The sequence below is a fragment of the Pyxicephalus adspersus genome, chromosome 2 (assembly GCF_032062135.1).
Source record: "Pyxicephalus adspersus chromosome 2, UCB_Pads_2.0, whole genome shotgun sequence".
In the NCBI taxonomy this organism is placed as follows: Eukaryota; Metazoa; Chordata; class Amphibia; order Anura; family Pyxicephalidae; genus Pyxicephalus; species Pyxicephalus adspersus.
Genome location: NC_092859.1, coordinates 47249339 through 47262944, shown reverse-complemented (window position 1 = coordinate 47262944; position 13606 = coordinate 47249339). Strand labels below are relative to the sequence as shown.

At 36.7% G+C, this 13606-nt stretch overlaps 1 protein-coding gene across 1 annotated transcript in view; it reads right to left on the bottom strand.

The window, feature by feature from the left end:
- APBB3 (amyloid beta precursor protein binding family B member 3) overlaps positions 1-10996 on the bottom strand; it is a 52016-nt gene extending 41020 nt beyond the window's left edge. Inside the window, exon 1 of the mRNA XM_072400695.1 lies at positions 10719-10996. Coding sequence (XP_072256796.1) covers positions 10719-10767 — 49 coding nt within the window. The 5' untranslated portion in view covers positions 10768-10996. The remainder of the gene's footprint in view (positions 1-10718) is intronic.
- Positions 10997-13606: the final 2610 nt, after the last annotated feature.

Sequence of the window (13606 nt, the reverse complement as noted above, 5' to 3'; positions counted from 1 at the left end):
TATATAAAAATATATATATATATATATATATATAAATACACACACAGTGGCTTCAATTTTGGTATGTTGCAGCTTGATGCTAAAATCCTTTACATTCTTTATTTTCCTCATTAATCTACACTTAGTACCCCATAATGACAACTTGTACAATTACATAGCGCTTTACAAAGTTTATATATCACTAACTGTCCCTCAATGGGACTCGCAGAATTTTAGCCAATTTAGTAAGTTTATTAAAATAAAAAAAACATGAAATATCAAATTTACATACGTATTTAAACCTTTTGCAACACTTACATTTTAGCTCAGGTACCTCCCATTTATCTTGCCGAGATGTTTCTGCATCTTGGTTGGACATGATTTGGAAAGGTACACACCTCTCTACAGAGGGCCTCAGAGCTGACCATGTATATCATAGCAAAAACCAAGCCATGAGGTCAAAGAAGCTGCCTGCAGAATTCAGAGGATTGCTGCAAAGCACAGATCTGGTGAGGCTAAAGTAGCCTCCATAATTCTCAAATGAAGGAGGTTTGGCACAACCAGGACTTCTTTAGGAGCTGGTTGCTTGGCCAATCTGAGGAATCAAGGAAGAAAAGCCTTAGTGGGCTAGGTGTCCAAAAACCCAATGTGCTCCAGAAATCCTTTGTGAAGATGAGACTAAGTTCCAAAAGGGCCCTCCATTGATCTGGGCTTCATGGCAGAGTGGCTAGATGCCATACTGCATGGAGTTTGCATAAAAGCACCTGCTTTTATGCAACACTAGAGATTTTGTAGCAGAGATTGATTGGTGCCATAAAACACAATAATTTGTAGCAAGCAATTTAATCTCACTCTATCAACGATTTGTAGTAAAACCAATAAAGGTAAATTAGGAGCAACTGTCGCTGCTGAATATGTTGCTGACACAAAACGTTGCTAAAACGTAATTGCTGAGCAACTAAGCTAAAAATTGCTGAACAATGTTTTGAGAGCACCTTTGTAATTCCAGCACTGAAGTTAGTTTGAAGAGGCATAGGTGGTAGTGCATGAAAAATTACCCCTTAAATAAGTAGCCAACTAAAACCAGTACTGAAGCATCCTTTTTTAGTGTTGCTGGCGTATGGAGCAAATCTTCCTAAACATCAAACATTTAGTTCAGCTCAATTAAAACTCAATATCACCACTGTTTGAGCTAACTTTGTTAGTCCATTCTCAAAATGAAACTAAACATTAAACAAAAAAATGAGAGCAGGCATGTTGATAATTGTTGAAGGGGCAGGCCTGTCCTGTCTGTCTACATTTGTAATTACACTCACCCTGCTCTATGGCACACCATCTTTACCCAGTCTCCATATTGATTGGCCAGGTAGGAATGATGGAGGGGTTCCTTCATAGCTTGGGGAAGGGGTGCCCAACACGTGGATCGTGATCTACCTGTAGATTGCGGAGCCCTGCCTTTTTTAAAATAAACTCCGTGACTGATGATCATTTAGAAATCTGTTTTAGGCTGGCTACTAGCAACTACTGTCCAGACTATGCAACTTTGGCTGATTCCATTCAGTTTAAGACATAAGGTTTTGGCCAAAAATGAACAGAATTGTATTGTGCCATACATGTTCATTCTGGAATGCAAGGTAAACAATATATATTTTAAAAATAAAGTGTACTCGGTAAATATATAAATAAATGTTTCGCATTTTTATTGTTGGTAGGTCATTTTAAAAGTAACTTGCAATCCAAAAAAGTATGGGCACCCCTTGCCCGAGGTATGCTGGAGTGTACATTTTAAAAACAGGCAGGTAAGTATGTTCATCCCCTGACCCTTCTGCCATAAACAACCTGTATGATTGCAATTTTTATTTTTCTTTATGCATAGTTCTGCTTTGACACTGTTACTTGCTGCTTCTACTTTTAAATGTTGCTTAAGTCAACTGTCTTCCTTTATGTTGCTTGTCCCCACCTTTCCAATATAATTTATAAATTGATACTTTATTTGTTACCTATTGCCTACAGTCGGTTGTATTAAAGCAGGCTTATTTTGCACTGAAAGCTCTATCATATCCTTTAAGAGTACAGCATTTGAAAGGTCTTGTTGCTCTATTTCTGAGGCAAAAGGGAGAATCCCAGCAGTATATCTAGCCTTGTTTAATTTCCATAAAAAGCGTTTCTATATGGCTCAGTGGGAGGCTGATTTCAGGCTAGAATGGGAAATTCAGGAATGGCAGGATATTGTGAGCTCAAATACTTCAATATTCTTTAACACCTCACTCAAAGGGGCTAACTATAAAGTGATGTGATGGTACATTGTACCTATCGGGCTTCATAAATTAAATCAGAGTATCTCCCCTCTCTGTTATAGAGGTGGCAGTCAATTGGGTACAGTATTGCACGCTTGGTGGCGCACTCCGCATGGCCAAAGATTCTGGATAAGAATTTATAACCTATTTTACTTGGTCACATAGACTTAATATTGTGTTCCTGTTTCTTTATTCTGACCTAAAGGGTCAAAGTCGTTTGTTGAATTCATCCCTGTGAGTCATTATTTTTTTTTAAATGTTCAACTAATTGTTTTGTAAATTGTTAATTTCCCCTCTTTATCCACATACATGTTGTAAAATCCCCATGAATATAAAATATTACTAATAAAATATTTTAAATATAATGCATACTTATAAGGAATTTAATTTTGCCTGAATTAATCCTAATATGTCACAATACACAGTAAATTTTATTTAAACAAAAATGCACTTTTCATCATAAACGCAGTCACTGGACTCCAATCAAGTGAGTGTACATTTGGCACAGTCTCCCGATTTCTGCTTAAAAGGAATATTATGGCAAATTGATGTCTGCAGAGTGTACTGCAGTGTATGTAGCCAGAAGGAAGCATTTGCTCAGTTTTCACTCCACCAAATTGAATTATGTTTAGTGTAGTGTTCTGACAGGTTACAGGGTATAGGGCATCAGACAAGTAGCACTGTGTAAGAATGCGCTCATTCTGTTCTATGGAAAGGGGAGGGCAAGACTCAAGGCACATGGCACCCCAATGTGCTCTTTTCCATTGACATGCACAGCGGTCAGTCCCGCTCTTAATTTATTGATCATGGCAGATTGATGAACAACATTGGGTGACCCCTGTACAAGTCAGATTTTCACCTGAGATGAGCGTGACCATTTGTTTCATACGACAGTTATCTGATGTGTGTACAAAAGCCTCAGCCACCCCCCCCCCCCCCCCCCCCCCCCCCCCCCCCCCCCCCAGAGTTTAAATAATAGCTTGGGTTCACTGTGAGAGGGTTTAGAATACTGGACTTCATATTTTCTGGACTTTCCGAAGGCAGAACTGAGTTACTGGGGAGTATAGTTCTGGATTAAGGGTATGTATTGCTGAAAATGCTGCTTTAAATACTGTTTCCATGTCATTTCTTTTTTTTTTCATACATTCAACATATGAAACGTATATAAAACATATGAACATATAAAATATTTACATCCAATCAGTACCGAAGTTTTCTATAAAATTAATATAAACTGAGGGGTACTGTGTACTCTTGAAATTTAAACTCCTATTTTAATGTTTGTTTTCCTTAAATGCATTTCTAATCAATCCACTTGCCAATGCCCATGGCATAAAATTTAATTCTGTTGTATTCAGCCAGAACACAAAGCTAAAAACATGTTGTAAGAAATCATTTCAATTGCTTCATTGTTTTACAAAAACAAAGCAAAACTGCTCAGCACAAATTATATTAAAATTTGCATACAAAATTTGGGTAAAAGAAACAACACAAATCTTTTCAGCAATAATAATTATCAGTTGCAGTGCCTGGGTGTGTTCCCTATTCTGTACAGCTTCACCCTAAATGATATAGCATTTTTTCTTTCTGATCATTACCCAGACACTTGCTTCAATAATTCAACAAAAAAAACTTTGAATTTTAGTATCTCACTGTCTCCTTTATTAGGAAAAGAAACACCACTATTGCACTACATGTGTGTTATATTCAGTTACACTATACAGATTTTAGCACCTCATGCATAGTGCTTAAGAAAATAAAATACTGGGGGTAACATGGAAGTCCCCCCATTACTGTTTGCAAATGTTCCTTAAAATAAAATCTATTTTTTTATATACCTGAAAGCACATCACAATATCTTTTACTTTTTAATATGTTACAGGCGTTCACCTGCCATACATTTACCAATGTTTGAAAATTGTAGTAATACAAAGTCCGAAGAATTTTTATATTGCCAAAGCAGCACACAAAGGTAAAAGAAACGAAAACAAGCCTAATATCTCTGTATATCATGTTCAATTAAAATGTTTAGTTTGATGAAAATGAAGAAAAAATTTTAAAACTATTATCAGTCCCTATCTTAATAACGCAAAGAAAGATCATTTGAAAAAAGTTCTCAATAAGAAAAAAAAACAAAATCGTCTGTTCGGCATTTTTATCTATTGATGCAACAAACTGTTTGGTCAACAGATACCATAGCAAAGTGTGTCAGTAAAGACAGTGATTCTACACCTAATGGCAAGCCTTGACACAATTTATTTTATAAGATGTTATAAACTCTTGGGAGTATCTTGAATACAAAGGACATTGCTAGGTGTTAGAACTCATGCTACACTGATATGAGATCAGAGCCAAACATAGCTCAAGCTTGGAAATCATTAGAACATGTTCAACCCACATTGTGCATTGTTACTTTTATGGATGTTTGCCTAGCCCAGCATGGGCAAACTACAGCCCCCGGGCCATATACGGCCCTTTAGGCTTTTTTATCCAGCCCATTGAACTCTCTCTCTACTTCAGCGGCTCTGCTGAAGTAGAGTCGCAGTCCGCGGCTCTGGCCGCTGCCCCGCAGCTGGGTCCTTTTCCTGATCTTGCTGGCAGGCCGCAAAAGCCAGAGCCGCAGACCATGATCCCTGTACAAATCCCAGGCTTGGGGAAGTGGGCAGAACAAACCGCCCACGCTCCCATCGCAGGCTCAGATCTGCGATAGGAGAGTGGGCGGGGTTATGCCATCATGACGTCACGCTCAGTGGCATCATGATGGCATAACCCCGCCCACTCTCCCACTGCCCAGCCCCTCTGCCAAAATTTAGAACAGATTGTGGCCCCTGAGTGAAAAAGTTTGCCCACCCCTGGCCTAGCCCGTCCCATTCAGTCATTTCATAGCCACAATTTCAAACTGCTCTAAGAGTGCATCTACATAGTCACACACAAGTAACTCTGAAAATGTTTGAAATTAGCCTAATAATATAAATTACAGTGTATAGTTAAAATGCATTCATTTATTTAGTGCCTTAAGAAATTGAAACAGGCAAAACCTATGTGATGGTGATGAGATCTAAAGCTAAACCCCAGGGTTGTGCTTGCTCTGCCTTATTAGCTTCCACACTTAAAAAAGCACATTATTAATTAAAAAACAAAACACTTTTTGACTAAATATCCTATTTGTTGTGAGTGAAGGGCATTATCATATATGTCTGATAGAAGGGGGAAATGGACTGTAAAGCACCTCATACCACAGGGAAAGATCCACTGTCCCTCCAAGCAGTCTGGTGGTATCAGCCATGCCTGTGGGCCTGTTCATATGTCTTCAGAGTTGCTAGTGCTTTGGGAAGCCCTTTTCTAACTCTGTAAATGAAGGGATCTGCAGACGAAGTGGTTGAATGATCAGGCTAGATGGAGATCAACTGGAGTAAGAAAACTGTAAACAAGTAGATTCAACATGTTCCAAGATGTTCTGAGCAGGACTTAAGTTTGGCTCTGATGTCAAATTGGTGTGGCATGAATTATACCCTTGTCACCATTGTATGGATTATACTTACAGGAAGTTAAGACATGTAATCTATAAACTACTGGGTTTTTTTGCATGAGTATGATAAACCATAGACGTTATTCATTTTCACTGGCTGCATATATAGAGTAATATGGTTGATCACTAGTATAAAAGCAAAAAGTAAAGTGAGATTTATTAAGTGCAGTGGATACTTCAATTGTTTTATATTGTAGGTTGTTAGGAGAGTGCGGTCAAGCAGTTCTTTTGTTGGTACATTTTTTAATGCAGAATATCTTCGGATCTATTTTTATGTATCTGTCTGTGTTTATGTCAATGGAAAATGGGCACGAAAGGTATCCTTTGATAAGTAGTTATCTATTTCCAACTTCTATTAATAGAAAAAGTGTGTATGAAGGGCTTATCATCATGTCAGAGTCCTAAGGATCAAGTCCTTCTGATACCAGACGTCACCCTACTTGATACTGTACATGACTCACCGAATTTCAAAATTAAAAACTGGGACTGAATCACTCAAACCCTATGTCCATGCAGTAATGCCTCCACAAGTTGTTTTTTTCTGTTTTTATTTTACTAAAATGAATTGCTGCCCTCAGATGCACTCTGCTATTTTACTTTATTTTGTCTTAATTTATTTTAGGTTTTACCTTGTCTACCTTTGGATAGGCACAAAACTATGATGTGGTGACAGGAGTTTTTAGAAGAGAAAAACCCAGTGAACATGCTCTTTTGTCTAGTTTTTAAGATCATTTAAATATTCAAACTTTCTGTAAACTAGCCTTGCAGTTTAAACTTTAACAGCAGAAACTCCTGCAGTAAAATTCTGCTGTTTTAGTGGGACCACTATAAGATGTATCAGGGTTCTGTGGAAATCATTACAGAATGGCTGCAGTATTTTGAGCAATGAAAACACACTGGGGGTTTTCCCAAAGGATAACATTTTATGCCTATAGAAGGCTGTTCTAAGGAAGGATTTCTCCTGGAAACTAAATAAAGGGGTAAAAAAAACAGTTGCAGATAAAATGATCAAACTGTAGTTCCAATTAAATGAAACAATTAATTATTCTGCCATGTTTCATTATTAAATATCTCTACAGTACAATGAACAATACTTTGCATGTTTCAGGTGGCTGCATCTCCTGCTGTGCACTGACAGTCTTTCAATTATTATTACTGTTGCAGATGAAACCACTTTAGGCAGCAGAAAACTTTCACACATCCAGCTTGATGTAGAGATTCCATGAACAAGCAATGGGATATGTAAAATAGGGTCTTAACTTGCAGGGTATTTATTTATTAGGTTACAGAACTTCTTTTGTGCAAACCTTTCACTAATACATCATAAGCAGGCATACTGATGAGGCATGACAGTGTAAAGCAATGCAATAACTATATGCATCATGTGAAAGACCCTAACAGCTGTTAGGTAGCTGATAAGAGATAAGATATCAGTCAAAGAGGGACAATGCACACTCAAAGATTTTGCATTGTGAGCAGGAAGCATAAAGCAGGAGTACAGGAAGAGTAATGCACAATCATGCTAAGGTATTTAAAACATTAAAGCTGCGTACACACTTGCAATAATTATCGTTGGAAATGAAGGACTAACGACCTATCGCCCGCTAATCGTTAACAAAAAAAGTGCACAATGACTGACCAGCGGCCACATGTCACTTCCTGCAACCTTCAAACGACTGTATCTAGCGTGTGTACACTATTGGTGGATTACATTTGAACGATCGTATCGTTACAGCATGTACAGAATTGTGCACATTACAATCGTTCAAAATATTCATGCATGATCGTTAGTCGTTCGTTTTATAACTATTGCAAGTGTGTACCTAGCTTAACACACAGTGATAAGATTTACAGTTGAGGATTATTTGCAGGTTAAAAGATAATATTACCCTTTAACAAGATCTAGTATTATAATTAAAAGATAGGATTAGCAGAGCCAGACCAGAACCATTTGAGTTTCTTCTTTTTTTGCAAAAGGTTTTTTTTTTTTTTTATTATATAAAAATGTCTTATTTTATTCACTACCTATTTATCTATCGACATATTCTTTGATTATCTTATCAATGAACATTAAGACGCAACTGAACCCTATCGCCGTCACAGGGCGCCACCATCTTATGCATGACATTCGACCAGCTTGATTGGCTGGACCAGAATAACATGAATGTCATGCAGGAGCGTGGTAAATCATTCATTCTCGGTATGTGCAAGGAAAGCCAAAATTGACGGCTATTACTGCCAACCAAAGAAGAGCTGCACATGTGATCATGCAGGTAAGAACAAATATTGCATTACATTGCCTGTCTCTCAACCACCTGCCTGAATCACCAATGTTCCAAGTAATCTTAAAAAGACCTAAAGGTTATTAAAAAACAGGACATCAGAGTACACGCTTACTTGTCTGACTGAACCAGACAGACGATTTATTTTAATACTGCAACTTGATTCACAATTTTTTTCTTTAAAAAAAAAAAAAAAACAAGTCCAACCATGTCCTAAAAATCCTTCTCTCTAGAAACAGGAGCCAAGAGAACCCCCCACCCCCCAGAGGACCCACTTTTGTTCCCCCACCCCTCAGAGGTATTCTATAATTTTTTTATACTTACATTGACCAAGTGTTTAAGTATTTAAACACAATTTGTCTTTTTTTAATTATCATGCCCTGTAAGGTTTTCCCCCTTTTTAAAAAAAAAAAAAAAAAAAGAAGAAGGAATCTGATGACCATACTATGCCTTGGACATGTGATTTAGATGTGGCCACCTAATTAGCACCTGACTTTTACTAGTTGCCTGGGGTTTTATGGAAAGGGATAAACTGAGTATAAACATGGTTTGTACCACACACTTGCTAGCACACCAGCAATGAAAGAATAAGGCAATATAGTAGCAGCACAAATCAAGTTGTTTTTCTTGTTTTTCAGCTTAGACTTCATCCAATATTGTTATCATAAAAAAAAAAAAATACACAATAATTAAAAAAAATAACACAAAATAAAACAAATAAGATACAGTCTTAATTTTGTTATTTAATTCTGTGGTTTTTTTGGTGACCTCCATTTTTGAAACACAGGTCTCCTTTGACAAGTGACCTACAACATGCTATTTATGGCTCAGACTGTACATTGAATATAACCTTGCTTTAATGTGGCATGGATAACTGGTTATGGTCAGATCCTTTTATCTTTAGGGGACCTGGGAAAATACCATAAAAACATTTGAAAAAAGTGTGGTCTGTAATGTTATCATATTTTGGTCAACAATTCATAAGTTGACCCTTACTAAAGGCTGTGTTTGTTTCTGTATTTTTGTAATATTTTGTTTCTGTTTTAGCTTATAACAGTAAAACTGCCACTTTCTGGTTATGTCAATCAATGTATTTCTAACAATAAAAACCTAAAATATATATTGATGAATGTACAGACACTTAAAGGGTAACACTGTAAAATGGAATAAAATAAGATACATTTCAATATATTTCTGCAGAAACTAGCAAAATCAGACCAGATTTTTATGGCCTCTGACTCTATATAGTAAAATAAAAAATATGTACATGCCACTGCTATAAATGCATTCGGCAAAAAAGAAATATTATGTACACATACACAAACATGCACATAAATATGTACATGTATATATATATTTTTATTTAGAAACATGGTTACCCTTTTCAGCCAAAAATAAGGTGGCTGCTTGCCAATAAAGCTGGTGCCAACATAATTAAAGAGGTCCACCTCCAATGAATGTCATTATCCACAATCCCTAGCCCTTCACAACTTGTGTTGGCATGACCCCAGAAACCTATGCAGTTTTTTTATACCTACCTAAAATATTGATTCTGTTAGCCTTGGTTATCTACTTGTAGTATTGCCCTTTCCGCTTTATATTTATATTAAACATCTCTGGTGGAAACTTTTGCAGTTTTACTTCCAAGTGGGAGTTCTGGATAGGTCGTTGTAGGTTAAATTTACTTTAATAATTATAGTGGATGGTTTTGGAAAGACTACCCTGGCAACAAGTTAAACGTGAGCATTCAATGTCTTTAAAAACCTGATGATTAATGGAACAAGTGATATAAATATTTAAATAGTTGACAGAAATTTTTCATCTTTGAATATAACATTTTCCTAAAGGTGGCAATGCACTTTAAGCAGAATAATCTTGAATAGTTCACTGATATTTCAGCATATGGTAGATCTTTGTAGGAAAATGATACACTGAATGCTGGTATGGCTGCTAATAATAAGATTATTTTTGTAGTTCCCCTTAGCCTTTCACAGCATGACATTTACCTCTTCCTGCATACAATTTTGCATCACATAAAAAGAATAGAAAATCCTACAAAAATGTAAAATGCAGAAGTGGTGTCACCAGATTTTCTGAGATGTCAAGGGAGGTCTAAACCTGCCAGAAACCTTCCCACAAAATAATAACACTTTTTCATAAACAAATATAAAACTTTTGTTTTGTTTTACATGTAATATTTCTATACAGGTTTGCAAACTAAAATCCATCAGTCTTCATGACCTAAACTTACATTTCAGTGAGAAACACCAAATCTCCTTGTTAAAATTTTAAATGAAGGTATAGACTAGGAAGAAAATATAAACATAAAGTAAACTATTTCCTAGACTGCAGTTGTACACCATTGATTTGAAATTTGAAACTCAACACATTTTTTTAGATAAAGTGATACAGTCAATGATTGATGTGTGAAAGTAAGTGCTGGGTTTGTATAAAGTACATGTACAGTAATCTGTGCATCTCACCTGATGTTCCAGGAAGCCATCATGAAAGTCTGCATAGATACAGCAAATCTTTAACTAATAATGGATTTAGGAAATTCACTTCTTGTGCATAATGCTACGGTTTAAGAGATCAGTGGTAATTGTAAACTGTATAATTAAATCAACTTACCATCATAATTAACAATAATGATAGCAAGCATGTAATCCTTGCCCAGCATCTTCAGATAGCTTCAATCACAACAGGCTGAGGGTGTCCAACCTCTGCAAAATGCCAATATGATGGGTAAAATAAAACAAGCAGGGTAAAGAGAGGTTAAGAGTGTTTTCTTCCTAATGGATCAGCCTGCAAAGAGAGCAGAAAAGTCAGCAGCAGCCATCTGTGAGAAGGATGTTGTAGCAATATACACAGTAAGGAATGGACAGGAGAAAAGCAATAATGAAAGAGGGAAGCAGAGGATGGGAGGAGAGGCAGGAGTGAGCTGTTAGTGGGAGTTACATTTTGGGAGGAGCTGTCCAGTGCTGATGAATGATGCTCTTGTACACTAGCCCAGGGTAACACATTCTATATCTTCAATCAGACATTCCTACACTAGGTACATTCAACTTAGCAGAGATATCTCAGGTATCACACACATTTACCTTCATTTCATTAACAAGATAATGATGTTGATGTAGTTACAGTTTACTGTGTTGTTGTCCTTCCTTTGAGATCTGTTCTATATTTAGAAGCCTTGATTCCACCTGCAGTATCCCTGGGGCGAGCAGAAAGACATGTAATAATAGGTTAATACAACTGTAACTGTTCATGGTGACCAAAGGCAATTAGATGATAAATTTGCAACACATGTTAACGAAAGGTCAGAAAAAGGCTTGGAAAAGGTTCAAATGTTATAGAAATATTGTGACCTGTTTAGGAAGCAAAATTTTGTCAGCAACTAAGCACTGAATATCAAAATACCTGTACGGCTATATCAGGAGTTGTTGCCCGCCTAGTAGAAGTAGAAAACATTCTAAGAGAACAACTGTTTATTGGTCTATTCTTTTCTTCCCATTCCAATCACATTAGGAGCAGAGATCGGACATTACAGCTTAATCTGCTGTAATATATCTATTATGCTTTGCTTCCCTGTAAAACTTTGCATAAAAAGGTAGGCTGGTGGGCATGCAAGTGACCAAAATGTCAGCCTACTAACTTACACTACTAACTTTCTACCTTGACATGCCCTCCATCATTATGAGCCAGTTTTTATTTCAATAGATTTTTATTTAAAATGTTTGCATAAACAACAAGTAATTAAACAACAAGAAAGGAAAACCTGAGGGTTAGCTCAGTAAGGGGACTTTTAGGGCCAGCATTCCTTAACTCAACAAGTTTGTATCAAAACACTATAACTTTATTGGATTTATTATAAAAACATTTACTTTAAAACATATTTAAAAATATGCAACATATAAGAACAAGATATTTCTGCCCGGCTTACCAACCCAAAGTGCATACCCCACAGCCTTTCAACGCGTTTCACAGATAACTCCGCTTTTTATTCCTGTAGCACAAACAGCCTCACCTGGAACAGGTAAAGATTGGTTGTCATGTTTACAGTGAACTCAGTACTCTTTCTTCTTATTTACCTTCACACTTTTTCACGGTCTACAATAGACTCTAGGTTTTTTGTTCAATGAGAGTAGCCGGGTCTCGGGAGGAGGGAGGTTAAGGTCAGTGTATTCCTCTATTAAATCATGTACCGCTGCTGCCTCTACCGAGCCGCAAGTGGCGTCCCCACGTGGGATGCTTCCTAGTTCCTATATGTTGCATATTTTTAAATATGTTTTAATGTAAATGTTTTTAAATTAAATCCAATAAAGTTATAGTTTTTTGATACAAATTTGTTGAGTTAAGGAATGTTGGCCCTAAAAGTCCCCTTACTGAGCTAACCCTCATGTTCTCCTTTCTTTGTGGTTATAACTTTGGGATGTGGCCATAGGCTAATTAAGAGTTAGGCTGAACTTGAATCGATTTGAAGTAAATAAACAAATAAATTTAAAAAAATCAGAGTAGCAGGTATACATAAAGAATAAGCTTAAAAAAACAGAACAATAATACAGAGTAACAAAATTAAAGCAACTATACAAGAACATAAAATAAACAAGGAAATTAGACTCTGTAACAAGGCGTTGACCAGCAAAGCAAATGAAGTATTCAAGGGGTGGGGGTTATCAAAGGGGGAGGGCAGGGAGTGGGGTAAGATGTCCACTTCAAGTAGGAATCTAGGAATGTGAGCAATCCAAGGATCTCAGGTAAACTCAAACACATGAGGGGTGTACTTGACCATGCAAATAAGTTTGTCATTCACCATGATTCAGTTGAGATTAACCGATAGAGGAGTCATCGATTTGGAAGGAGCCTTCCATGCTCTGGCCAGGGTAATTCTTCCTGCCAGAGGCATATAGTTACAGAAGTTTTTGGTGTATTTTGGCAATGGAATATCAATTTTGCTAAAAGGAAGAGGGGTCTAAATTATGGAATAGAGGAGGTGAAACACCTTCCAGAATTCCTGCGATGAGCCAGTTTTTAGTCTGAGCGATGTGTAGAGTTGTGAATGAGACCCAGAAAAGGCACCAAAGTTTAATTTTACCCAGGGTATTGTGAAGCCCTGATTTCAAATATCAGTACAAATTACTTTAAAAAAAAAACCACTCACCATAAAATAATCTTCATAAATCCTATCTAAACCTCCAAACAACACATTGGTCCTTAGATGTAGTGGCTGCATTATTTTTCATCTTGTTAGGACTTTCCCTTTTCACCTAGTAATCCTGCCAATAACACATTTTTGTCTTAGGGTGACTACACTCATTATACTGTATCTTTGGAGGTGAAATGAGCCACTTTTGGACAGCAATACCTCTGAAGATGGAATTGTTAGAAGGGCTTATAAATTTAGATTGACTTCATGTAAGAAAATAAGAAAATACAGCCTGACTCTGCTAACACTTTCCAATCAGTTAATTCAACATACAACTTTTCAAAAATTGGGGATAAAAGCTGTTAACAAATGA